The sequence below is a fragment of the Sorex araneus genome, chromosome 2 (assembly GCF_027595985.1).
Source record: "Sorex araneus isolate mSorAra2 chromosome 2, mSorAra2.pri, whole genome shotgun sequence".
Lineage (NCBI taxonomy): Eukaryota > Metazoa > Chordata > Mammalia > Eulipotyphla > Soricidae > Sorex > Sorex araneus.
In genome coordinates, this window is record NC_073303.1 from 321,855,490 (window position 1) to 321,882,848 (window position 27,359).

The window sequence follows — 27,359 nt, forward strand, 5'->3', positions numbered from 1 at the left end:
CCAAGAGGTAAGCCTCAGTTCTTTGGTGCCAGTTCTACATTGTGGGGCTACTCACTCCACCTGAATTTCTTTGTCCACTTCACAGGATCGTATTTGTGGCTACTTCACGGAGGCATGTATTTGTGTGCAACGAGAAGGAATGCCATGAAGCCTGGTAACCAATGATAACCCAAACCAACTGTTACAGATATCCCATAAAGGAACTTTCTCTAATGGGAGCAGCAATAAGGCGAGGAGCAGCCACTGAGGGCCATGCAGTTTCCCTTCTTGCCTCACACACTGAGCATCCACAGTTGGTCATCTGTCAACAGGAAAAAATTTCTCCTAATTAAGTTCTTCCAGGCTTGATGACTTCTATTGAGGGCAGGTTGGAGGTGTCCCAAGCAATGCTTAGGGGGCCAAAGGCACTCTTAGCTAAGGGAGCCAGATGGTGCAACACTTGGACCAGGCAGTGCCAGGGGAGAGGGTATGGGGCGCTGGGGACCAACCTCAGGGTCTTAAGCTCTCTAGTCCTCTGCACATCTCTCTGAAGCCCTAAATTGCTTATTTGTAGTTGGGAAAGGCCACCAAATGATTCCTTCAAGGCAGAAGGTTGTGCTGGGGTTTTGGGAATCAGAATGAAGCTGCAGTCAGGGGAGAGTCATGGGAAGGGTGTCAGAAAGTTGGGTTCTCCCAAGAGACGGCAGCCAGGCCTCTGCCCTCTGTAGGGAAAGTGGGTAATGCAGAGGTAAAAGTCCCTACTGCGTGAATCCTGCTTATATACTTAATATAAGGGCCACACCCAACAGTGTTCAGGGGCCATTCCTGATTCTGTGCTTGGAGATTATTCCTTCGAGGGCCCAGGGAAACCATATTTGGGGCTGGGATGGAACCTGGGTCGGATGGCCTCATGTGGGGTAAGAGCTTTACCAGCTGTTGTTATCTTTCTGTTCCCCTCAGACTGACTCTCTCGTACTCAGATTCAAGACAACCCTCATTTGTGGATCACTTTGTACCAAAGACGTATAAACAAACCAGTGATTTGCACTGGCCTGTGGTCTGAAAACCAAGACCACAGTGAAAAATGGTGAGAGTCCTAATCAAATCTCACCTGCAGCTGAAATGACATGGGCTCAGCAATACTATGGACCACTATGAATTCAGGAACGTCCTCCAACAGGGCCGTGGAGCCCAACACTTTGGGCTCCAGTCCTGACCCTTTTCTCTTCAGCTCACTGACCTGGACAGCTGACACTTTCTCTGTATTCTCACATGGGACAGGAATAGTCATGCGCACTGCAAAGCAGCAGTTCTGTGAATTCACAACTTGGGATGAAATAGCATATAATTTCTGCTCCAGTCCGAAGTGGCCTAAGGTATATAGAAAATTTGGGGTAGGTGGGGCTGGAGCGACAGCACAGCGGGTAGGGAATTTGCCTTGCTTGCAGCTGACCCGAGTTCGATTCCTCCGCCCCTCTCGGAGAGCCCAGCAAGCTACTATCTTGCCTGCACAGCAGAGCCTGGCAAGCTATCCGTGGTGTATTGATATGCCAAAAATAGTAACAAGTCTCACAATGGAGACGTTACTGGTGCCCGCTTGAGCAAATCAATGAGCAACGGGATGACAGTGATAGTGACAGTGGGTTAGGTGTGCGTGCATTTTAAACCCCAACTTAGGCTTCCTTTATATTTGATCTCAACTGTGTGATTTATTTTAGAGCAAAACATTTTCTCCAGAACATAATATTCCTGATTCTTTTCATACAGTCTACAGCTTTGAAAAAAGTTACAATCCCATCAACAGCCATCATCCAGAGACTCATTGTCCTTCTCTCTCAGAAGAGAGCATAAAACGACTCACCATAGCCATACTGATGGACCCCGAACCAGGCTGCTTTATTAGAGGCCCCTCCCAGCCCCAAGGGACCCACCTCCAGCAGCTGAAAACCTCCAGAACCCAACCACTGCCATGCTCATGGCTACTCTCCACATGCTCCAGCTGAGTCTCACCCACGAGTGAACTCTATTAGAAAGATTAAGGTTGAGCACGGAGCACTGAGAACAAGTGGTGTGAACTTATCCAAGGTAATACAGATGTAAGAGGCAGAGAAGAGACGGGAACTAAGTTACTATTAGTACTTGTAGTAACTAAATACTATAACCAAGAATTACATTTTTACTTAGAATGTTAAGGAACCCTTGCTTGAACCATCCAAATGACTCAGATGCCATTTTTGAAACATAAGTATATATGTATAAATGGGGCCTTTGGTACTATTTTGCTATTTGCCCTAACTTTTCTTAAGATTGAACAAAAGTCTTAGCCCTAAAAGAGCCTTAACTCAGAGCTTTGCTCTAAAAAGCAGCCTTAAGACAGAATACCCAGCTAAGGGAACTATTTCAGGGATAAGTTACTTGGAGTCTGAGTCTGTTTATCTCCCGCACTGACAAACAAATACTGAAACTCTTCCAGGATGATTTCATGCAAAATCCTTTAATAAGGCTACTGGAATTTCCCATCATCATAATTGTAGATCAACAAACATTCTTAACCACCCAAAAACGTTACAAGTTTGACTACACAAGCACTGAAGAAGCACAGATGAAATTAACTGGGGGTTGCAATGAGGAAATGCGAGTGCAGAGTGAAAGGACAATGTGATGCTGGACAGCTGAAGACTGCTGTGCAGATAAGTGTGTGGTTCTGGAGTATTTTCCACATTTCACAGGCTGGAGAAGACTCCCAGAGCAAAAGGATTGTTGAAAGGTTTGTGCTACCCTGTAAGGGGAGGTAGAAATGTTCCCCAGAGGTGATCCAAGTGAGGGTTAAGTCCATGTTACTGGCCAGAGAGAAATGAAAGGAAGGTAAGAGCAAGGGATACTGGAAAGTAGAGGAGAATCTTGCCCTGCAGTAGTCCAACAACAATGATGCCTCTCATGCAGCACATGGCATCTGGATGCAAGTCTCCTAGGAACGAGGGATGTAAGAGGCAAGAGTCTGACAGGTAGATGCAACCTACAAGGTTGAGTCAAAGGCAGCTGCCACACTCCAGGTCAGTGTCCCATGAGTCAATCTAATAGATTACAAAATTCTCCTATAAATGCAGATCTGCGCCATAGATGGATGAAAATGATGGAAAGAAAAGTAAATGGGGAATCAGGGGAGTGATTCTAGTCTTGGCTTTACTTCCAGGTCATCATGTCTAGGTAGCTGTAGATAAGTTTCTCGAGATCAGCTGTCCACTATAAAGTAACTCTCAGACTACATACATTTCACTCACTTGTGGCTCAAATGCTAAAACTAAGGAGAACCACTACCAGAGTATGGCCTAGAAGACAAGATCAAGACCAAGAGAGGGAACCAAGGGCATTTGCTAAAGAAATACAAAATCATTAGCATATGAAATTAGAATCTTCTTAATGCAAAAGAGCAAAAATATGGAAACAAATGAAATGCCTGTGGTCAGGGGATCAGATGTTGACATATCTCTCTGCCCCCATAAAACATTTTTGAATGTCATCCTTTAATAGGTAAGGCAATATAAAATTCAGGTGATGTTTAAAATTTAAGAGTTTGGATAGAGTTTAAGCATTGGGAAGAGGAGTAGAACTGATAATTTTCAAATCAACTGACTTTTGATATTTTCACAAAAATTATTTTTTAAGGTGATAAATACATTTCTGGGCTGGAGACAGTACAGGTTAAAGCCCTTGCCATGCAAGCAACCTCGTTTGATCCTTGGAAGTGTCCACAAACCACCTCTGGCTCAGTCATACAAGCTCATTTATTTGCCTTGCTTCAGAGATCCATAAATAAATCTTGAAAGAGATCAAAACCCACAGTTAATCTTGGATCTATGCAAGGCTGAACAGACCAAGGTAGATTGGAGGAGGGTGCAGATCAGCTTGGTGCCCACCCAAAAGGGACCCCCTGGCAGTTGCTTGCTCCCTGGGTCCAAAATCTGCGATTTCCCTGGTCAGACGCCAACATTTTGGGATGAACCTTACTGAAATATTCATCTGCTGAAAATTCGGGTATGTGGGTTTTGTGACTGAAATCTCCAGGCTTTCTTGGAGTTGGGATGGGCTACCTACCCCCAACTTCCTGTATCCCTAGAAGCCCCTGCAGTCACATCCACACCCCAAAGCCACCACCCAGTTTTTAAAAAAGTTACTCCAATTGCGCCTTCCTGATAAAAATGCTGAATGCCCTGAACAAACACAATGACCTCTTAGTACCTGTATTGCAAACCATAATGCACAAAAGGAGAGCAAGAGAGAAAGAAGAAAGGTGACTGCCATAGAGGCAGGTGGGCTTCGTGGGGTGAAGGGGGATGGGGAAACTGGGGACATTGACAGTGGGAAATGTACACTGGTGGAAGGATAGGTGTTGGAACATTGTATGACTGAAACCCAATTATGAATAGCTTTGTAATAGTCTATCTCATGGTGACTCAATTAAATAAAAAACAAAGAAGCGAATTTCTTTGGCTAATCAAGCAACAAACCTGAGGCAAACTTGATAGAAGTATTTATTGGTTCAACCCTTATACATTCAAGGGATCTTAAGTGTTAATATCAGCCTACTCAAGGAATTAGCATATATATTTTTTTGTTTTCTATAAAGAAAAACACTTTAGGGAGAAGTTGTTTTGTGGCTCATGTCCAAATTTCTTGGTGTTCTCTATGCTTTGCTGATTCTTTATGTACTTTCATTAGTCAGAACACAAAATGATGTGTTTTACATTATGTGTAAAGCAGCATTTTGACCGTGCACTCTCTAATTTTTGTTATCATATTTAAGAATAGTCAACATAATTGGGTGTCAATTTCTCCATTTATGTGTGGGTAATTATTTTTAGTGTGCTAAAAATTTGAGTGAGAAAGTTTTGATAAGCACAAAATATTCAGACAGTCCCAAGGGACATTCCCCAAACCACTCAGAGGTCAAGGTGCATACTGTCTGAGCCTTTAATGGTTCATAAAAAATGTGTCAGTGACAGATGAAAATATTATCCAAACAAAATGGCACCGTAAATGGGACCGGGAGTGGAGATCGTCTGCCTGTTTCCCCCCAAGTCTCCGTGACTTATGGTCACGCCCATAAGCCACCTCCTGCAGGTGCCAGATAATCTCGTCATCGGCCACTATCCAGGTCACACAGCATTTTCTCCTGGAAGGGAGTGACATGACGCCCACCATAGCCATGCCACCAGACTCCACGCCAGGCTGTCTCACTCGGGGCACCCCAGAGTGGGGTGGGTGAGAGCCCTCTCTGCCCCAAGAGATCCAGCCTTGGCAACAGAAAACCTGCAGACCCAACTGCTGTCACGCTCAAGACTGCTCCCCACACGCTTGGGCCAAGCCTCACTATGAGTGAACGTATTCCTGGACTGCGTGGCTGCAACTGCGGCAAATGTGGTCGCAGGACACATCATAAGACACTCCCTACCCATTTTCCATAAGTACCACACTACATTTGATGGAGTTCAAATAGTACGCAAAAAATCACAGAGGGAAATATATATGCATATGCATATAACATACTTTCAGATATATGGGAAAGCTCACATCACTCAACCTTTAACAACATGTTAGTGATACCCTAAAGAATGTCTTAATTTGGCCCCTGCCAAAATAGAACAATCTTCACACTGTTTCCTCTATGGATACTTTTTTGGGTAGCATTTTCAGCGGTTTTTCACAACAGACAATACAAAATAAATTATTTTGGTTGTGCTTTGGGACAGGAATTGGGGTTTGGAATGGAAATACCCCAATTTTGGTGGTGGGAAGGTGTAATAGTGGCGGGATTGGTGTTTGAATATTAAATGCAATCAAATATTGTGAACTACCTATAAAATACAAAAATATTAAAACAAAACAAAAAACCAAAAGGGCACCCTATCCAAGGGAAGAAGATATTTGTAAATCATACCTAGGACAATGGATAGTATTTAAAATATATGTAAAATTCATAAAACAAACAACAACCATAAAATAACCCAATCAGAAAATGGGTAGATGGGTCAGAGAGATAGCTCACTGGGCAGATCACAAGCTTTGCACATAGGAGATCTGTATTTGATGCAATTCCAAGAGATAAATGTATCCCTCTGTTTTTTGCAGAATTATTTCCAATAGTTTAGAGTTGCAAACATCTTAAAGGCCAATCACCATTTTACTGGATAAAGATGTGTTAGATATACACAACAGATAATTCAGCTATAAAAAAAGAGGAAATTCTGCCTTTTGCAATAACACTGATGAATCTAGAGAGAACTGTGTTCAGTAAAATAAGAGTAAAATAAAACACTAGATGATTTTACTCACACGTGGTATACAAAGGAATAAACAATAAACAAAGTAAAAAAGATAACCTTTTAAATTATAAGACAAAATTAGTGGTTATAGAAGGGAAGCCAGAAGACCAGTAGGTAATTTGGGTATAAGGGGTCAACTACATGGTAATGGGTAGTGGTGAACACACACACATATACATGTATATATATGTATATGTGTGTGTTTGTGTTGTGGGTTGATTTGTAGTGATGTACAACTGAAACTTAAACAGTCTAATAAACCAGTGCTATATCAATACAAACATTATTTCATTGGCAAGGAAGTTGGCTGAAAGGGCTGGAGTGCATGTTTTTCATTGGAGAACTCCAGATCAGTCTCTGGCACTGCACAGTCACCTATGCACTGGAAGTCTGGCACCCCTTCCCCCCAAATTAAAAAAATGTGTAAGCATAGACAAAATGAGAAAGAAAAATGTGTTAAAAGCATGGACTGTTGGCGAAACAGGACAAAGTTTCACTCAGTTCATGAAAGTTCTTTGTGCTACTTTGGTAAGCACAAAGTAGGTTTTAAAATGTTGGGCCATGCAGACCAATAGAATAGAGTTGAATGTCCTGACACAGACCCTCAAATATGTGATCACTTAATCTTTGATAAGGAAGCAAGAAATATGAAGTGGAACAAGGAAAGCTCTTAACAAGTGGTGTTGGGAAAACTAGATAGCTACATATTTAAAAAAATAAGAACTCAAGCCTACTCCAGATGGAATCCTGGTGACCAAGAGCTTCCACAAGCAAGGCCCAGGTATGTGGATTCCAGGACTAAATCTCCAGGCTGTATGGCAGCAGAGGCGCTGGGCTGTCCCTCCCCAGCTCCCTGCCTGCTCGTCGGTCTGGCTGTCACCTCCACAATGTGCCCCCAGATGCCATCTTAGTGTATCAACAGCCCTGATCCAGAGGAACCCAACTGAATCCAAAATGGATTAGTGCCCTAGAGAAATGTCTCTGGAACCCAACCATTCACAATCTAGGATTCTAGAAGCACACGGCCGCCGCACTCAAGATATTCAAAATGAGCTATGGACAGTAAATAATCTTGCATCTGTCCCTGGCAGGAAGGCTTGAGTAGTGGTGGGAAAATTCAAGCAAAACATAATGCCCAAAAGTGGAGAGAGAGTATTGGGGAAACTGCCTGCCATGTAGGCAGGGTGAGGACTGGAATGGGGGGGTGTATATACTGGGGACACTGGTGGTGAAAAGTGTGCACTGGTGGAGGGATGGGTGTTCAGTCATTATATAGCTGAATCTCAAACATGAAAATCTTCGTAACTGTGTGATTCAATTAAAAAAAAAGTAATGTGGAGCTCATGCCTAATTCAATAAGTTTAATCAATAGCTGAATAAATAGCAGTACTCCTACATTAAAAAAATGAACTCAGACCTCTCTCTAACAACAAGCACAAAAGTCAGATCAAAATAGATTAAATAATTCAAAAACACCCGAATCTATAATGTACATGAAGAAAATGTAGGTAAAATCCTCCATGACATTGAAGCTAAAGGCATCTTCAAAGATGAAACACCACTGAAACAAGTGGAAGCAAAGATAAACGGGACTGCACTAAACATTGTACCTCAAAAGAAACAGTGACAAACAGTGACAAAGACAGCCTACAGAATGGGTAAGGAATTCACCAAAACCATTCTGATAAGGGTTTAATATCAAAGATATACAAGGCACTGGTTGAACTTTACAAGAAAAAAACATCCAACCCCATTAAAAATGGGGAGAAGAAATGAAAAGAAACTTTTTCAAAGAAGAAATTCAAATAACCAAAAGGCGCATGAAAAAATGCTCTTTATCACTAATTATCAGGGAAATGAAAATTCAAACAATGAGCTATCATCTAACACCACAGAGACTGGCACACCTCCAAAGGAACAAGAACAACCAGTGCTGGCATAGATGTGGGGAGAAAGGGACTCTCCTTCATTGTAGGTGGGAATGCCGACTGGTCCAACCTTTTTGGAAAACAACATGGACATTTCTCAAAAAACTAGAAATTGAGCTTCCATTTGACCCAGAAATACCACTTCTGGGAATATACGCTGGGGCCAACTGCACCCAGCAGAAACACCAACTGTACTTCTATGTTCGTGGCAGCACTATTCACAGTAGACAGAATCTGGAAACAACCTGAGTGTTCAAGAACAGACAAATGGATGAAGAAACTTTGGCACATCTACACAATAGAAAACTACACAGAAGTTAGGAAAAATTAAGTCATGAAATTTGCCTATAAATGGATGGACATGGAGAGTATCATGCTGAGTGAAATGAGCCAAAAGTAGAGGGACAGATATAGAATGACTGCATTCATTTGTGTGATATAAAAATAATAATATGAAACTAATATTCAAGACAAGGGACAACAGGAGCAGGGAGGACTGGTCAATGACGGGGGGGGGAGAAGGAAGTTACCACAAGTGTTTGGGGGACAGAGGGTAGGTAAGATAGAGAAGGGTCTAGTATGACAATAATAGCTGGAAATTATCACTCTGGACAAGAACTGAGTGTTAAAAGTAGGTAAAGAGATATACAATATAACTTTACAGTATCTGTACTGCAAACCATAATGCTGAAAAGGAGAGATAGAGAGAAAGAGAGAGAGGAGAGAGGAGAGAGAGACAGAAGAGAGAGGTGCCTCCTGTAGAGGTAGGCTCTCAGAGGAAGGGGTAGTTGAGGGGTGGTGGGAGGGAAACTGGGACATTGGTGCTGGGAAATGTACACTGGTGGTAGTGGAGGATGGGTGTTGGAATATTGTATGACTGAAACCCAATCATGAATAGCTTTGTAATGCTCTATCCTACAGTGATTTAGCTAAAAAAAATATTGGGCCAGAGAGATAGTATACAATGGCTAGGGCACATGCTTTGTACACAGCTGACATGGATTTGCTCTCTGGCAGGACGTATGGTCCCCTGATTCTCACTAGGAGACATTCAGAGAGCAGAACTGGGAGTAATCTCTGAGCACCTCTATGTATGGCCCTAAAAAAAAAACAAAATAAAAAGTTTTGGGCCAGAGTGATTGTTCAAAGAGCTGAGTACGGGCTTGCATTTGGGAGGGCTGGGCTAATCCCCGACAAGGCATGTTTCCTGGAGCAGCTGTCTGTGGTGTAGCCCAAGCGGTGTCTTCCCAGACAGGAAAAAAATATAAACAAAAAGTTGTCATGTGTTAGGAATATGACTTTCTATACTATTCCAAAGAAAAAGTAAAATTTCCCAATATTATCTTCAGCATAACTCAGTAGAATTAGTACAACTGAAACATTTCTTACAATGACTGGAGCTCCTTGCACTAGCATGCCAGACCTGCAGAATGGAGTAGGGGAATTGCTCTCAGTAGGGTCCTGTCCCTTCTCACCATTCTGGCAGACATGCTTTGGGGCCCGAAAGTGGGTTTCTCACTGGGGAAATGTCTTTTGCCTAAACGACAAGCTCTCTCAGCACCATTCCAGGGGCAGACAAGTGTCAACTTGCCTTTCATCACTTCATGACAAGAACATCTGTTTATCCTTGAGGAGGGGACCAAACCCTTTGTCCAAGAACGTAGGGCCTTGTTATTTTTATTTTATTTGTTTTTTTGGGGGGTACACCCAGTGATGCTCAAGGGATACTCCTGACTCTGCACTCAGGAATTATTCTTGGCGGTGCTCATGACAACTATATGGGATACTGGGGATCGAACTTGGCTTGGCTGCATGCAATGCAAATGCCCTATCTCTCTAGCTCCGAACATAGGCCCTTCTTGGCCGACTCTCTTTCTCCCTTCATTCTTCCTGTTCTTCGTGTCTGGTTCCCTACCTGCTTTCCCAACCCACTCCCAATAGCTCCCTACACTCACATCTCACAGACATGTTTATAAGTCTGTCATCTCTGTGGACTATAAGTTCTCTGCGAAAATATAGTGCTCTCTGCATTCATACCCTATCCTTAGACATGTTTGTTGGGGACATAGAGGAATTAGCATGCCTCCTTCCATCATCAAAAATATCTTTCAAGACTTGATTTTGGCATAAAAGTCTTTGGAATCATCAATGTTAATCCACTGATGTCCACTGTCCAGTGGCCACTTTATTATGAAATTTTTTACTGGAAAGATAGTCAGGGAAGAAAAGTTCCCTCTGTGCCGCACTGCCAGAGTCCCCAGTCACAACTGAGAAATCAACAAACTTAGAAGGAATGAGTGGCTGCCTAGTAGCTCTGACCCTTCCTACTGCCTTTCCTTCAGCTGGAGTCGTAAGACAAGATGGCCCGTGTTGTCCCATGATTAATCTGCTTCACAGACACACCATGTTTTCATCTATGAAATCAGTATGGTGGTCTGGAACCTAAATCACACTTCCTGGAAACATCAGAAAAGCAGGGGAGAAGCACTTAGGCAAGAAAAAAAATTATTACATCTCATTAAAAATATTTTTTTAGGATTAAAAAGTTAAAGGAAGGTATGGATAGATAGCACAGCAGGTAATATACTTGCTTTGCATGCAGCTACTTGTGTTTGATCCCCAATACCACAAAGGGTCCTCTGAGCCCTGCCAGGAGTGATCCCTGCACACCCTTAGGTAAGGTCCCCAAACCAAAATTAATAATGAAATAAACATGTAGAATAAATCCTAGGATATTTAAATATTGTACTATTGTACAGCAGATAGGGTGCTTACCTTGCAGGTAGCCAATCTGGGTTCAATCTCTAACACCCCATATAGGCCCCTGAGCACTGCCAGGAATGCTCTCTAAGTTCAGAGCCAGGAATAAGCCATAAGTACTGCGAGGTGTGGCGCCCAAACAACAAAAACCAAACAAAAATCCAACAGAGATCTTGCAAACATAGGTGAGCAAATACAGGGCTTTGGAGAACCTGAAGTTAAGAGGAAGCACAGAATGAAATGGCAAGACAGAGACAGGCAGAGATGGTGGGAGGAAGAAGAAGAAAGTGAGTTACAGACTATGGCTGTGGCGCTGGAATACCACAGGCTTGAAACTCTATTATCAAGACTATTGAACATTACAGAGGACTGGAGGATAGTACAGCTGATAAGGCGCTTGCCTTGCATGTGTCCGGCCTGGGTTAGATCCCTGGCAGATCCCTGAGCCGCACCAGGAGTGATTCCTACATGCAGAGCCAGGAGTAAGCCTTGAGCATAACCAGGTGTGACCCAAAAACTAAAAATTAAAAAAAAAAAAAGAAAAAAATGGAGCCTCTAATAGATTGAATTGAAGTAGGGAAAAAGAAAATCAAAGAAGAAAAAAACAAAAGGAAAATGTGACTGAAAATAGTTAGAAAAAGAAGAGAGGCCTGGAGTACGAGGCTGCTGGGAGAAACCCGGCAGAAGGTGACCCGAGAGGCTCTCACAGGGATGCTCCGTGGACTCGTGAAGGTGGGGAGCACAGAGCGGCGGCTGGGGCTGCTAGTCACTAGCCACCCCCCACCCCTGTAGGGATATTGGGACACCCCCAGGCAGGCCATGAGGTGTGGGACAGCATGAGAACTTGGGAAGACCAGAAGGGCTGGGAGATTGGCCAGACACCCCAATCCCCAGCCAATTCCAGAGCTGTTGCTTTAGTCGACGACAGCGACACTAGTTTAGAAGCCTCACCTGTGCCGTCCCTGCTTCAGGTACTAACACATCTGACATCCCTAACAGCCTTTGTGGCAGGGTACTCAGGAGGGAGCACTGCTTTCTGGGTGCTGCTGCTCCGGAGTCTTACCAGAGACAGGGACGCGGCGAGCGTCACACAATTCAGGGCACCAGTCAGGGGGTTTGAAGTATCGAGCTGACCTCCAGGCCCCACACACACTCCCGAAGCTTGGAGCCAGTGCCGGGCCCATAAAGCTCTTGTCTCCTGAGGCCTCTGTCCTGTCCAGGGAGCAAGCCCCCCAGCTGGTGGTTTGGGACCCAGCACCCACAGCAACACTCCAAGGCCCGCCTCATTCCATGGGGAGTGACCCGAGGCGCCTCATCTCCTCGAGGCCACGTGTGCAGATCTCTTAGCTTCGGATCTGCCGTGGAGCACACAGAAGCACCGCCCACATCTCCCACTCGCTCATGTTTTATTTTTTTCTTTTAAAACACATTAAAGCACTGTGTCAAAGGGCAAAGAACAGGATGGTTGCTTTGGAGAGGAACAGACTCTCCTTTGGCATGGGGGTATTGGTTTTCTGCTTTGCTGCGTGGGTAAGGCCTTCTCTTTCTCAGTGTGATGTCCTACTGTGCCCATGCCCTGGCCCCACCCACAGCGCCTTATCGAAGGGACAAAGGATTCCCTTAGGTGCCAAATGAACAGTCACTTGGGGGTTCTGTCTGTCGTGTGCCCAGCCCAACCCAGGACAGCGCTGCTGAGAGGCGTGAAGCTTGCTTCTCCACACATCGATGTCAGCAGCTGCCAGCCTTCCACGCTGTGAGCCCCAGAGACAATGGCCCACCCACTGTGGGGGCTTCAGTCTGGGGCATGCAGGGAGCTCCATCCTGGCACTGTATTACCCTCATGCCCCCTTCCTTCCACGACCCGCCCCCCCAGCGCTGCTGCCTATAGCCCTGTTGCCTCAGTGCCAGCTAAGACATTGCATGGCCCCAACACTGACCGATCAACACCACGAAGCAAGCTGAGTACTGCTGGGAGCAATTCTGGGGAGACATTCCCCTCAAATCAAAATATAAAAGTCACAGGGAAGGCCACTAACGTGGCTTTTAGAATGTTCAAAAGGACACAGACAGGAGCAGCTGGAAGTCTGAGTCCTCTTTGGACGAATTCATCTGCCCTTCCAGAGCTGACCCAGCATCTCTCCCTGCCTCAGCCCTCCTTTCCCTTCGCCAAGTGGCAGGCCAATGGCTGGGGCCACATTTTTAGACAATTGCGGAACTAGGCTAAGCAGGCCTTACTTCTCTCCACCAGGAACGTGCTAGCAGTGAGGTAGGCTGTGCCTCGCCAAGAGCGAAGCCATTCTCCCTCGGGTAGAGAGTAAAGAACAGCCCCTGCCCTCTGGCCTGATATGTAAACCATACAGATAAATTGTGTGCTGATGAAATTCTAGTAGAACATCAATTTGGGAATATCAGGATTGATGGCACTGATCAATAGATCAGATTGCTTCATGTTTCTTGTTCAGTCTTATCTTGTACCCCTTTAAAAAAAAACTAGCAAAACACACTTGGAAACATGAAAGTATCTACATTTTAAAAGAAAAAATTAAGTAAATTAATTTAAAACGGTAAGAGGTTTTTTGTTGTTGTTGTTGTTGTTGTTTTCTGGCCAGACGTAAGATGTGCAGGGTTGCAAGGGCAACCATGAGAGCTTTCCTGTTTTATAAATGATCACGTGATTCATACTTGTCCAACCATCACCTAAAACTTTATTCTCCATCACTTCATATGTAAAAGAGCTGTATGACAAGTTGTGGTAGAAACCAGTGTGTGGGAGATCTATCCAGAGCAAAGACAACTAAGGTTTCGGATTTTAATATCAGAACAAAATGGTGAATAAACAACTGCCAGTACAACATACCTCCCCACAGCCAACTGTCCAGCTTTCAACTGGATTGCTACAACTGTCCCCCAAACAGTCACCCTACAGTCTTGCCTTGATATAACCCATTCTTCATCCACAACCAGAGTGATCTTGATGAAGCACAATCTGATCACACACTTGCACTGCTCAGAACTCTCAGAAAGCTTCTCGGTCAGTACAGACTTGCACAGGAGGACTGGCCCTTATGTGGGTGATGTCTTGTGATGCTCAGGGCTTATTCTTGGTTCTGAGCTCAGGGATCACCTTTGGCAGTGCTCGGGGGACCATATGGGATGCTGGAGCTCAAACAGAGAGTGTCCTCCCGACACGCTCTGTTATTTTACATGCCTCGGAAGACACCCATAATGACAGGTTCCAAGATTAATTCAGGGGATGCATTTTGACCTGTACAGATGTATATTTGAGTTTTAAATTTTATTTTGTTATGTTTCCATAAATGTTACTACGAAACAGTATGTGTATGGTTCTGATTTTGAAGCTAAGTTTCAAAACAAGGGGCTGGCTCAGGGAACCATATGCGGTGCTGGGGATCAAGGCAAGCACCCTACCTGCTATACCATTGCTCTGACCCCTGGCCCCTAATACTTGTGTGACCGCCCTACCAACCCTTAGTGTGACAGGCACTAACTAGCCTCTATTCACGCTGTCCTTTCTGTTACAAGTTGTTTCCTATAATTCATATGAAATTCAAATGAAAGGAAATATGAAGAGGGAAAGGCATACTCAAATCTGATAGTCTTAGAGAAAAATTTTACACCTTTAAGACAAGTTTAGACATTTTATTAAAACAAACAATCTCATGTAGAATTCTAAATTAATTAATTTCTATTTTTTAACTATAGAACTTTGAAATTAACTTCTAATAATAAGATATATTTAGTTCAGAAATTACTTTATGTCTATAGGAAATTGGACCTAAAATCCTCAAAGAATTAGATTGTGACACTGAAAGACTTTCTTAAGGATTCAATCTCAAAAAAGTACTGGGTTTAGTAAATTAGTATTCACTTTTAGTAGGTTAAGTAATTTAGTTTAACTGACAAATAATTTAGTTGACCTAGTAATTAAGAAACTTTCATAACATTTACATTTTCTTGAAATAAAAGTAAATTTTCTCCAAATTTACCAAGTATTAAAAAATATAGTATGAATTACAGGAGCATTTCAGGGCACTATGGGATAAACATTATTGAAAATCAAGAACATATTAAAATTAAAATAACATTTCAGAAATACATTTATATATTTAATATCCTCACTTATACGTATTGGATTTTTTATAAATGAACACAATTGCACTTGACTTGAACATAGACACATGCAATAGAATGATGTTAAAAATTTTTTTTTAGGGGCTGGAGAGATAGCACAGCAGGTAGGGCGTTTGCCTTGCACGCGGCCGACCCGGGTTCAAATCCCAGCATCCCATATGGTCCCCTGAGCATGGCCAGGGGTGATTCCTGAGTGCAGAGCCAGGAGTAACCCCTGTGCATTGCCAGGTGTGACCCAAAAAAAGCAAAAAAAAAAATTTTTTTTTAAATAAAAGCATATGCCGATTCCTAATTTCCTTGTATTTATCATTAAGAGTTCTAAAACTTGGGGCTGGAGCACGAAGCTGACCCGGATTCGATTCCCAGCATCCCATATAGTCCCCTGAGCACCGCCAGGGGTAATTCTTGAGAGCAGAGCCAGGAGTAACCCAAAAAGAAAAAAAAAGTTCTAAAAATTACTTATATGTAGCTTTCACGGGTCTAAGTGAATTCATAAATAGGTGAATTCAAAGGAAATACTTGGAGGCTGGGTGCAGAGATCAAAGGGTTGGAGTGCATGCCATACAACTTTGGGCCCACCCGCAGTGCCACTCCCCACTGCATGGCCCCCCAAGCCCTGCTGGACCCCAGCACCACTGCAGCTTCAGTCTAAGCATCCAACTGTCAGGCCAATGCAGTGAACATTGGGAGTAGACCCACGACCTCCTGGATACTGCTTTGGAGGTTGTCTTGCATGCAGCCATCCCAGATTGGGTCTCTGGAATCCGATATGGTCCCTGAGACCTACCAAGAGTGATCCCTGAGAGTGAGTGACTTCAAAGCCAAAAAGGTTGGGAGGGGAAAGAAAACCAAAAAATACTCAGTGTTTAGCTCAGAAAACACTTCCACAGATTAGGTGCTTTGGATTACCTCAGAGTAATAAAGAAATGACTAATTTCTGAACTGAATACGGGATCCCTTCTCATGTATGAGTTTGTTGGAAATGAAAGAAGAACAAATATGATTAATTAATACATCAGTATTCTAATTTCTCATTAAAAAGAACTTTGCTTCAAAATCAGAACCATGCATACGTTGTTTCATAATAACTTTTATGGAAACATGACAAAACAAAATTAAAAACTCAAACATATGGCTGTACAGGTCAAAATGCATCCCCTGAATTCATCTTGGAACCTGCCATTATGGGTGACATTCGTGGCATGGGGGGAGGACACCCTCTATTTCAGTTAGCTGGATCATTACTGTGGTCCATCTTCCCAGCCCCAGCTTTTCTCTCTCTCCTGTCCAAACCAACCACTTAAAACACACTTTGTAAAACTAGAATTCCCTACATTCACTTTCTAGCTAAGTTAGTTTGCCACATATAACTCCTTCTTTTTATAAACTCTAGGGAACTCACTGGTGATAGTGGAATGCACAAAAAATAATGTGAAAGGCTTGGAACCAAAGCCTTTTCCAAGGAATAATTCTTTTCTGCTGTCTTGATGCAGAACCTATCGGACAACCATACTCGGCTGTAGAGAAGAAAGGTGAAATTCAGTCAGAGCATGCAAGGACCTTGCACTACTGTGCACTGGGATCTGCATCTGCTTCCCTCGAAGATGTGTTCTTTTGAGCAGGGAAATTGTTCCAAGGCCACTATGCCATGCAGTGAAGACACTGAAAGATGATTATTGATGGGCGCGCACACACACACACATGAATATGCTCTTTTAACACAACCCAATGACTTCCTAAGAAATTTAACTAATACTTTTCCTATAGAAACTTGCTCAATCAAATAACCAACAAAATGTTTTAAATAAACACATCTCTACCCAATAAGAAAAGATGAATATTCAAATCATCCATTTGCGCAAGCAGTACTGTCATCTGGAGATTAAGAAAGCAATCCCAAATACTAGAAATGAAGCAAATTATCTTGCAAATGTTCAGAACAAAGTTATCTTATTTATCATGACACACATTCTCTTGTCATTTGGTCTGAAGGATAGAATCTTAAGAGTAAACTGAATTTATCCTTTCCCATGGATGGTATCACATACCATAAAGTACTTATATAACTTATACTTGTATTTTTTATTATCTGGGAGATGAATTGTGAATTTAGAAATACATACTTGTTAAATATGTATTTAACAATTGTGAATTTAGAAATACATATCTGTGTATACACACAAATACATGCATGCGCACATGCACACACACATAGAGAGAAAGAAAAAGGAAAAAATACTCTCAATATTTCCTAAAAAATGTACTTTATCTTTACACCAATATATTCCTAAAAGCTTTTCTTACAACCTCACAGTCCTTAATATTTTATTTTAAAATTTTTATCTTTTTTTTTATCTTTTTGGGTCACCCGGTGATGTTCAGGGGTTGTTCTCTGGAATTACTCCTGGTGGTGCTTGAGGGACTAACTGGGATGCCAGGGATTGAATCTGAGTCGGCCACGTGCAAGACAAAAACATTGTACTATTACTCCAGCCCCAAGTCCTTAATATTTTAAACAAATGTAGATATTCTGGTACAGAGGAAAGCAGTACTCTTAAGCTTTGAAGGAAGATACTAATGAAGCAATACTGAGGGTGATTCTCAGTGAACAACCTTATGACAAATGCTTCTATTCTGCACATCTATAATATTTCAAGAAGGGTTTACTTACTTGGGAATATTCAAAGTCAGTGATAGGTGCTATGCTCTTGATGTAGTCTGATCGAAATTGGTTTTCGGGATTAGCCAGCGGTACTGGAGGGATGATAGTACTCATTGCTGAAACAATTGTCTAAAACAGGGCAAAGAAAAAAAAACACAGATCAATGTAACACTTGGAATGGCCATGTAGACTGTATCATTGTATCATTTCTGTTCACTCTGTTTTAGAAAGCAGTGTGCTTCATTTTTCAAGTAAACACACATTTGAGAAAAAAAAAAGTTCTTACCACAATAGCATCTTTCACATTTTTCCGAATGTCCAGAATTTTCTGTTTCTTTTCCCTGTATTAGAAGAGGATTACCATTAATTGTAAGTGATTGTCATTAACTGCAATTGCAGTTGCCTTAGCACTAAATTGAACCAGTTGAGTGGGATTTCAGTTCAGTGTGGGTTTAGACTGTTTGGGTTTTCTTTCTTTCTTTTTTTTTTTGTCCCTCAAGGTCAATATTCACTGTCAATAGCTGCCAAGATTTAATTTGGGAAAGGGGATTCTCCCTCTCCTAATTTTTATTATAAACAATCACTCAGGGTACACAATACATGGTCAAACCCTTGAAAGCTGCATGCAAAACCAACATGTTTTGAGTGTCCCCATATGTTGATAGTTGTGGACTGAAACAGAGGCAAATAAATTTTACAGAAAAGTACATAAAGTGCGGGGTGGTGGGGAGCATACGTAGTCCCAAACAAATTATATACAGACATGTCTTTTAAGTATTGCCAGAACAACCCCTCAAGAATAGCGAATACATTACATTTGATTAGGCAAGTTATTATGGTTATTTTTGGATGTAGATGCTACCAGAAGAATCTGGCTAACTAGACCTGATTCAACAATCCACGTCTATTTTTAAAGGTCTAGCGAAGGCCAAGTCAAGAGCCAAGCGCTTTTGGGGAAGGCTAGGAGAGAAGTGTTGCCATTCCATGCAGTTTGAACGCAAAACCGAAATTCACGGATGCCTTACTCGGGATTAAATCCATTGACATGCAGGATCCTCATCTGTTTGACGATGGTGCTTTTCCCCGACTCACCAGCCCCTACAAATGAACAGAACGGAACGCTGTGTGCAGTTGCCAGAGACCCCGACATCGCTCGGCCAGCCCAGACCGAGCAGCCACCCGACCCCGCGCGGGCCCGGCGCTCGGCGCGCCCGGCCTTACCCAGCAGCAGCAGGCGGTGGGTGGCCTTGTACGCCAGGCGCTCCTTCTGCAGCTGCTTCTCGATCTTCTTGTTGGCCTCCCGCCGCTCCTTCTCATCGACGCCCTGGTCCTCCGCCGTCTTACTGTTGCCCAAGCACCCCATGCCTGCCCGCTCGGAGGGACGTCAGGCGGTCAGGAGCGCGCCCCCAGCAAGCGCCGCGACGCTCGGGCCACCGCTTGTCTTCCCGGCTGCTGGAAGAGACGCTCTCGGTGTCGCCGGGTCCGGAGCGCCCGTCCCGCGCCCTCCCCGCCCACCCGAACCCGCGGCCCGACTGGACGCAGGAAGGCGAGCGCGGTCGGAGCGCTCGGCCGGGTGTGCGAGCATCAGCCCGGGAGCGCCACGGTGACGCGCACCGGGCGCGAGCGAGGTGGAGCCGAGCCCGCCCCGCCCCCGGGAGCCCGGGGGGCCGGGGGGACCGGGGGACCGGGGGAACCGGGGAGGACCCGGGGGAGTCGGGGTGGACCCCGGGGAAACCCTGGGGGTACTCGGGGTGGAGACCCCAGGTGGAGACTCGGCGTGGGGACCCTGGGGGACTCGGGGGGATTCGGGGGTGACTAGGGGAACCCGGGGTGGCCCGGGGGGGAACTCGGGGGGGACGCGGGGGTACCCGGGGGGACCCAAGGGGGACTCTGGGGTGGACCTGGGCGGACCCGCGAGGGATCAGGGGGAACCGGGAGTGACTAGGGAGGATTCAGGGGACTCGGGGGGGTCTGGGGGTACCCGCGGAGGAGTAGGGGGACCCAGGGTGACTAGAGGGGATCCGGGGAGACTCGGGGGGACTGGGGGTCTCTGGGGGAACGGGGGACCTGGGGGCACTCAGGGATGACCAGGGAGGATGAGGGGGGGACTTGGTGGCACGTGGGAACAGGGGGACTCGGGAGGACCCCGGGGGAACTCGTGGAGGGACCTGGGTGGGGCGGGCCCGGGGGAGACCGGGCAGTCCTGCAGGGCAGCGAGGGGCGCGCCGCCGGGTCCGCGCTCCGCACCTGCCTGCCGCCCCTCCGGGACCCAAGCTAACTCCGGGCCCTGGCGGGTCGCGCCAGAGCCGTCTCCCTGGGGTCGCAGAGGGGCTGTCCCGGAGCTGACCCTCTGGGGGTCCGGAACGCGGGGCCGCTGGGCTCCGGGGGGGCGGGGATCGTGCGGGCGCTATGGGGAGGAGGCTTGGCGCCACCTGTCACCGCGCCTTGCGCGCCCACGCCCCGCGCCTCCTGCCGTCACCTCCAGCCCCCGGCTCTCCTCGGCTTTTCTTTGAACAAGCGCTACTATTTTCTCGAAGGCACCCTATCTTCGAACTTGTCACTGTCGACGAGGAGCAAACGAGGGCAAGAGCCGGGTTCCCATTTGTTGGAAGAGAGTGAGCACCTCCACCCCCACCCCTCGCGGCCGCAGCCTCTTTGCTGGACTTGGGGAAGGGGTAGAGAGGTGGGTACGCCAGAACACAGCACGGGACAAGGCTCACTTCCATGCGTCTGGGGTCACAGGTCAGGTGGTCTTCCAGTCTAGGAGACCACGGCTCTGAGCACAACTTCTTTTTTTTATAAAATTTTATATTTTATTTTAGGCACTGTGGTTTACACGAAATGTTCCAGCACTACATCTTACACCCAAGTGTTCGATTCCCTTCACCATTTTCTCAATCTTTTTCTTAAAATGTTATTAAATAAAGCACTGTGGTTTAAAAGTTGTTGATAGCTGAGCTTTAGGCATACGATGTTCTAGCACCGTTCCCACTGCTGCTGTCCCAGGTTCTTTCCTACCCTCCAACCCCAAAAGCTTCCAGGCCCTGACAAATTATTTTCCATGCCTTTGCCTAGCTCTATTTCCCTCCCTGACCCCTTTTTCAAAACTCACAAGGTTTCTCTCACTTTGTGCCCGGCCTGGACGTCCTCACCCCCAGCTGGCGAGACTACTCTGCTCTCCCTGACCTCTGGAACTGCCAGGGTGAAGGACCCCACCCCGCCAATCAGTCTCCCGATTCAGCCTTCCATCCTCCATTTTAGGCCTACAAAGGTTTTATTTATTTTTAAATATATATTTATTGTAATTAATACATGGCAGTCTATTTTGATTATTTGCTGACAAGACAGCTGACAGGTGCTTGTGAGGGAACCAGGGAGAGAGTTAAGGTCCTTGCCTTGCGGTGCAGCCCACAGGGGTTAGATATCCAGCCTGTGGTCCCTAGAGCACCACCTGGGGTTGCTGTGGAAAGCGGTCTCTGAGACCACCGGGTGGATCCCAATCTGCTTCCCCCTTTCTGCTGGTCCGTTCCTGAAGCTTCCAGCACTCATCTGAAACCAGTAGAGCCTCTCTCAAACTCACTGAAATATAGAAGTTTTCCCACTTGGTTAGATTTAGACACTAGCACAAAAGGTGACTTTCTATTGTTGACTTGGGGACCCTGTCTGAAGCCGGAACCTCTGGCATGCACTCCAGTCCTTGAACTATCTCGCCAGTTTCCTAAAGATAGATTTTACATGTGAGAGTTAATCAAGACTTGCTATAAAAGCATGCATGAGGTTAATCTGCTGTAATATATAGTAATAATACATGCATTACAGTAAAGCCGCTTCTACCAGTTATCCAGTGATTGCTGGCACTGAGTTAAATCCTTCCCGTAGAATAATTTGTTATTTGCAATAATCCTAAAGGAACCTATTGTCGTTACTATTTTACAGAAGCTTAGAGGGGTAAGCGTGCTATAGATATCTGTGCTATAAATGAGGGTTGCACTATTAGACCTGCAGTATGCTTCACTGTACAATGTTAACAGTAGAATATATATTACAACGTCTTTATATAGCAGTACAAAATGTCTTACAAATCCGATTTGTAATCAGGTTGGATTTGTTAGGTAGGCGCTCAAGACGTTTTCTTTCTCTCCTTCCTTAAAAACAAAAAACAAAAAACACTCGACCTTTTCCTCGGACTAGGAGACCGATCCCCATTCGATCCGAATCCAGACTCCTAGCTGACTCACCTGCCACAGCGGGGGCGGAACGTGGGGGAGAGCCGAGCAGGCTGTAGCCCCTGGCAGTGCGAACATCTGTTGCTAGGCAACGGCAGTGCAGCGCGTCCCCTAGCGCTCAGCGCACACCCACCTGCAGCTACGCAGGGCGGCCACAGTTGGCCCAGCGCCCACAGAGCTGGCGGTGAGGTCAGTAGGTGCTCATGCCCGACATCTCGCACCAAGCTTGGGGCGAAAGGGCAAAGGTGAACTGCCAAAGGTGGAGTCTTTTGTTGATATTGAAGTTAAGATAGGGTGTCTCAGAAGTCTTTCTATATTGCAAAGTTGATTTCAAATTTATTTTATACTTGGTTTGGTGAAATTTGAATCATGAGTTTATTTTTAAACATTCTATGAATAGAGGGTATTTTGGGGGCGGGGTGGGTGGGGAACAGTTCTAGGTTTACAGAAAAATTGACCAGAAAGTACAAAGATTTCTTATATACTCTCTCCTCCCTTTGCCCTTGTCCCCATATTTTTGCATTGCTGTGGTTCCTGTTGTACAAGGTAAGCCACTATTGATATAGTTTACTGCTATGGTTGCTTCCTTGTGTATGTCGAGGGGGTTGTCAAAATAATATGACATGCGTGTGTCCATCATTACAATATCATACAGAACAGTGAAGCACCCTGCAAATCCTGTGTCCCGCCACGCTATTTCTTCCTCTCTAGTTGCACTCCCCACCTCCTGGGAACCACTAGTCCCTTTCCCCCCTTGATTTTAAATGTCTTTTTCAGTTGTAATAAAACACACATAATACCTACCACTGATATATTAAAACATTTTTGTTTCTATTTATCTGATTGAAGTCATCAAAAGTGTGAGTGTGTCTGTGTGGGGATTATTCTCTGCTTATCTGAGAGTTAGCTGAACTCAAGTGCTTTAGAGCAATAAGAACAAATTTGCTTCCCCTATAAAAGAAGCTACTCACAGAATCTAACTAACAACTGGATGGGGGAAAAAAGTGAGAAAACTTATTTCAAGATAGGTCTAGATCCAGGAAATGTCAGAAAAATTTGAGTAATGACTGGAGTGCAGGATAGAGCAGATAGAGGCTATACTAAATTAATTTAAAAAATCAATATTTAAAAATTTAACACATGAAGCCAGAGAGAAAGAACTGGGTTTAAGGCACTTGTCTTGCATGCAGCTGATCCTAGTTCAATCCCAGTACTTCATGTGCTATAAGCACCACCAGCAGTGGTCCCTGAGCACACAGTCAGGAATAAACTTTGAGCAATGCTGGATGTGATTCCTCTCCCCTACCCTGAAGAAGGAAAGAAAGAAGGAAAGAAGGAAAGAAAGAAAGAAAGAAAGAAAGAAAGAAAGAAAGAAAGAAAGAAAGAAAGAAAGAAAAAGAAAAGTTCAAGAACTAGTCTTTCACTAGCATATTTTTCTTTAGAGGGGTCTAGAGAACCCTCTAAAGATGAAATAGATATATTGAATAGATACATTGAAAAATAGATATATTGAAATAGATATATCAGATGTCTTAAAAGAAGGGGAACTAATAGGTTTAGAAAACATATTCATTAAATTTTATTTTTATTAATTTATTGAGGTAATGTTGGTTTATAATAGTATAAATGTTTACATGTTTTAGGGGTTCAGGATTAACAGAATATATCATCATCAATGTGCCGATATCCCTCCACTACAGTCCACTGGACCCTCCCTTATACACACACACACACACACACACACACACACACACACACACACACACACACACACACACACACACACACACACACACACACCCCTCACATACCCTGCACCCTGGAAGCCTCAATTCTGTCAGCAGAGTCTAAGAATTTGTTTTCATTGGGTATCTCTTGCTTTGTTTCTTTGTATACCACCTGTAAGTGAGGTCATTTGGTATCTGTCTTTCTCCTGAATAGTTGCTAATTTAATGCAATGGCAGTGATCTAAGAAAGTAAAAATTATAATAATTTTTTCAAAAACAACAACAACAACAAAAGCACACAGTGCAACCAGCTTTGGTGGCTGGCTGTCTGCTAAGTGGTTAGTGTGCATGCAGCCACCATTTCAGTTCCTGCCACTCATACCTAACTTTCTGTTGTTTTACAGTTCTTTCTTGGTATGTTGCTGGAACTTGCCATGTACATCATTTTCTAGTCTTAGTAGCACAGACATTCCATATCCTAACTACCATACTTTAGGAATGGTTTGCAAGTATCTTTGGCCCCAGACCATAGGGGGAGAAGGAAAGAAATCGAGTGAAGGGGAAGAGGGGAGAACAACGGGAGCAGGGGTCAAGGAGACTCAGGTGCATTGGTGGTGTTAAGGAATGATGGAGCTAAATATCCAAACCATAGAGTCAACAGCACTGAAATCACAAGACCCAAACTTTAACAACCAAACACAAAAGATGCCTGTCAAGATGACGTGTGGACCGGGGCCAGGGGCGGTGGGGAGGTGGGTTGAGGGGGATATGAGAGGAAACCTGGGGACACTGGTGGAGGGAAGTTGAAACTAGTGGCTGGATTGGTGATAGAAACCCAACTCTGAATAACTTTTCAACTCATGGTGCTTTGATAAAATGAAAATTTTGGGAAAAAACAGTTTGCATGGGCCATGGGAGATAGCTCAAGTGGCAGAGCACATGCCTAGCATGAGTGAGGCTCCAAGTTCTTTCCCAGCCCCAAATGGCCCCTGAGCATTGCCTAGTGCTATAATAGGGCTGCTGGGTGTAGATCCTATAAAAAAATTGTAACAAAATTTATCCCCTTACCCCTAGAAAACAGTAACTTTTTCAATTTATCTTCTGTATACTTGTTACTCTAAAATCAAAAATCAAAATACATATGGACTGGAACGATAGCACAGCAGGTAGGGCATTTGCTTTGCACATGGCCGACGTGGGTTGGATTCCTTCGCCCCCTCTTGGAGAGCCTGGCAAGCTAACGAGAGTATCCCGCCCGCACGGCAGAGCCCTGCAAGCTACCCGTGGCATATTCAATATACCAAAAACAGTAACAACAAGTCTCACAATGGAGACGTTACTGGTGCCCGCTTGAGCAAATCGATGAGCAACGGGATGACAGTATTATAGTGCTACACTTACTACTCTACTATAAAAATCTTTGAAATGCACTGAAATATTTTTTCTTACAAATTAATATTAGTAGCTTTTGGGCATATCATCCACAAAGGGTGGTAAAATGATTTGTTTCACTGAGAGCTTTAAAAGTGCACATATAATGGGCCAGGAAGCTAGCACCAAGGGCTGAAGCACAGGCTTTGCATAAACCAGGCTTTGCAGAAAGATTGTTTATTGGTAGGAGAGGCGTGGGACACATCTTTGATTCTGCTCCATGTCTCCAAACCTAGGACTGAAATAGCTTCACTGTGATTTACAATTTAGTGTCTCAAAGAAGAGCTTAATTCTGGTATGGAACCTTGAGGTAAGAGAGGGCTTTTGGACACAGGAAAACAAGAGCCCATAAAGCAGGGAAGAACCTGCAGCAGAATTATAGATGTTCTGCTGTTAAGAAACTGTAAGCCCCTCCTAAACCGGGCCAGGTTTTGAGGTGGAGATAGTGGCAAGCTCATTCAATGGGCTGTTTGTGTTGGTGAGAGAACTCACTCATATCCAAGTTGAATTAAAAATACTTTATTAATCAGAAACCAAGTAAGGGACTCAGGGACTGGCTGGTACTGGATGAGTGAAAACTCACATTTCAAAAGGACAGCATTTCTTCATGTTTCATATTCAGCATGTTTAAAGTAAATTTAACTGGATAATCTGAAAAACTACAAATCACAGCAAATTTTCAAATAAATGTTGCTTAATGTTTGAATAATAATAATGTGAAGTTTCTTTTTTCTCCGCCCCACTTTATTTAAATACTGTGGTTTAGAAAAATTGTTCATGATTATTTGTTACAGGCATTCAGTATTCCAGGACCAATCCTACCACAACCATAACCTAAAGTTTCAAAGATAGTCCAGTGATTTTAAGGATTTTTTAAAAACTATTAACAAACACTAAAAAGAGTATCACTATATCACTGTCATCCTGTTGATCATCGATTAACTTGCGTGTGTGCCAGTAATATCTCCATTCATCCTAGCCCCGAGATTTTAGCAGCCTCTCTTTACTCGTTCTTCCCAGTGGTGTTGTATTGGAGGCTCTTTCATGGTAAGGGGAATGAGACCCATCATTGTTACTGTATTTGGCATATGAATACTCCATGGGGAGCTTGCCAAGCTCTGCTGTGTGGGAAGGATGCTCTTGGTACCTTGTCAGGTTCTCTGAGAGGGAGAACTAGGCTATTAGAGGTCGTGTGGCTTCGAATGCAGCCGCGCTTCTGAGAGCATTGTTTTATAGTCTCTGGATCTTGGCTGTTGATGGGATTATATGGTGCCAGGGGAATTTTGTGGGTATGACTGCCAAGCTACTGGAAAATGGGGGATCTGGGTGAAGAGGGCCCAGTCCCTATCCGAGCAGGCTTGGAGATCTCAGCTCTGGGTCCTGCACACCTGGGTTCCTCTGCCTGTTCCTTCATGCATGAGGCTCATCCGAATGTGTGGAGAGGGGCCTTGAGCATGGATGTGGCTGGGTTTTGGAGGTCTTTGGCTGCCAGGGCTCTGCTCAGGGCAGGGAAGGAAACTCAACCCGCCCTGCTCCAAGGGACCCCAGTGAAGACAGCCAGGCACAGGGGCAAAAAGAGTAAAATACAAAAATCCTAAATATATGAGTAAAGCTTAACACTTTTTCCCCCCTTAAATTAAACTCAGCTATGCTCAGGGCTTATTCCTGGCCCTGTGCTCAGGGATCACTCCTGGCAGGCTTGCGGGAACATCTGTGCAGTGGCAAATAGCATAATTTCATCTTTTCTTATAGCCGAGTAGCATTCCATTGTGTCTATGGACTTGATATACAGTCATTTGTTCTTGGATACTTAGGTTGTTTCCAGGTTTTTGGCTATTGGGAATAGTTTAGAGTTGAAATTTTTTTGGGTCACACAGGCAATGCTCAGGGGTTACTTCTGGCTCTACACTCAGGAATCACTCCTGGTTGTGCTTGGTGGACCACATGGGATGCCGGGGATTGAACCTGGGGCAGCCGCATGCAAGGCAAACACCCTACCTTCTGTCCTATGGCTCTGGCCTCTAGAGCTTAAAATTTAAGAAGTAGGTTATAATAAAAAAAGCACTTAGTTTGAGATCGCCATGTGTTTTCTAGCCTACAAATAACTGTAGACACTAGCATGGATTCTTTTCTTTCTTCTAAACTCAATCTCATGCAGCCTCTGGCATGGG

At 44.4% G+C, this 27,359-nt stretch overlaps 1 protein-coding gene across 2 annotated transcripts in view; it reads right to left on the reverse strand.

Annotated features, from left to right (window-relative positions):
* GNAL (G protein subunit alpha L) overlaps window positions 1–27,359 on the reverse strand; it is a 151,363-nt gene that overhangs the window by 84,526 nt on the left and 39,478 nt on the right. The window contains exons 1-4 of one of the 2 annotated variants that reach the window (XM_004616168.2): window positions 19,026–19,314; window positions 18,830–18,902; window positions 18,091–18,145; window positions 17,814–17,933 (exon numbers count right to left, since the gene is read on the reverse strand). In XM_004616168.2, the coding sequence (XP_004616225.1) occupies window positions 17,814–17,933; window positions 18,091–18,145; window positions 18,830–18,902; window positions 19,026–19,167 (390 nt within the window). In that variant the 5' untranslated portion in view covers window positions 19,168–19,314. Of the gene's footprint in view, window positions 1–17,813; window positions 17,934–18,090; window positions 18,146–18,829; window positions 18,903–19,025; window positions 19,315–27,359 lie in introns of those variants that run through there. The other variant, XM_055127644.1, reaches the window with a different exon arrangement.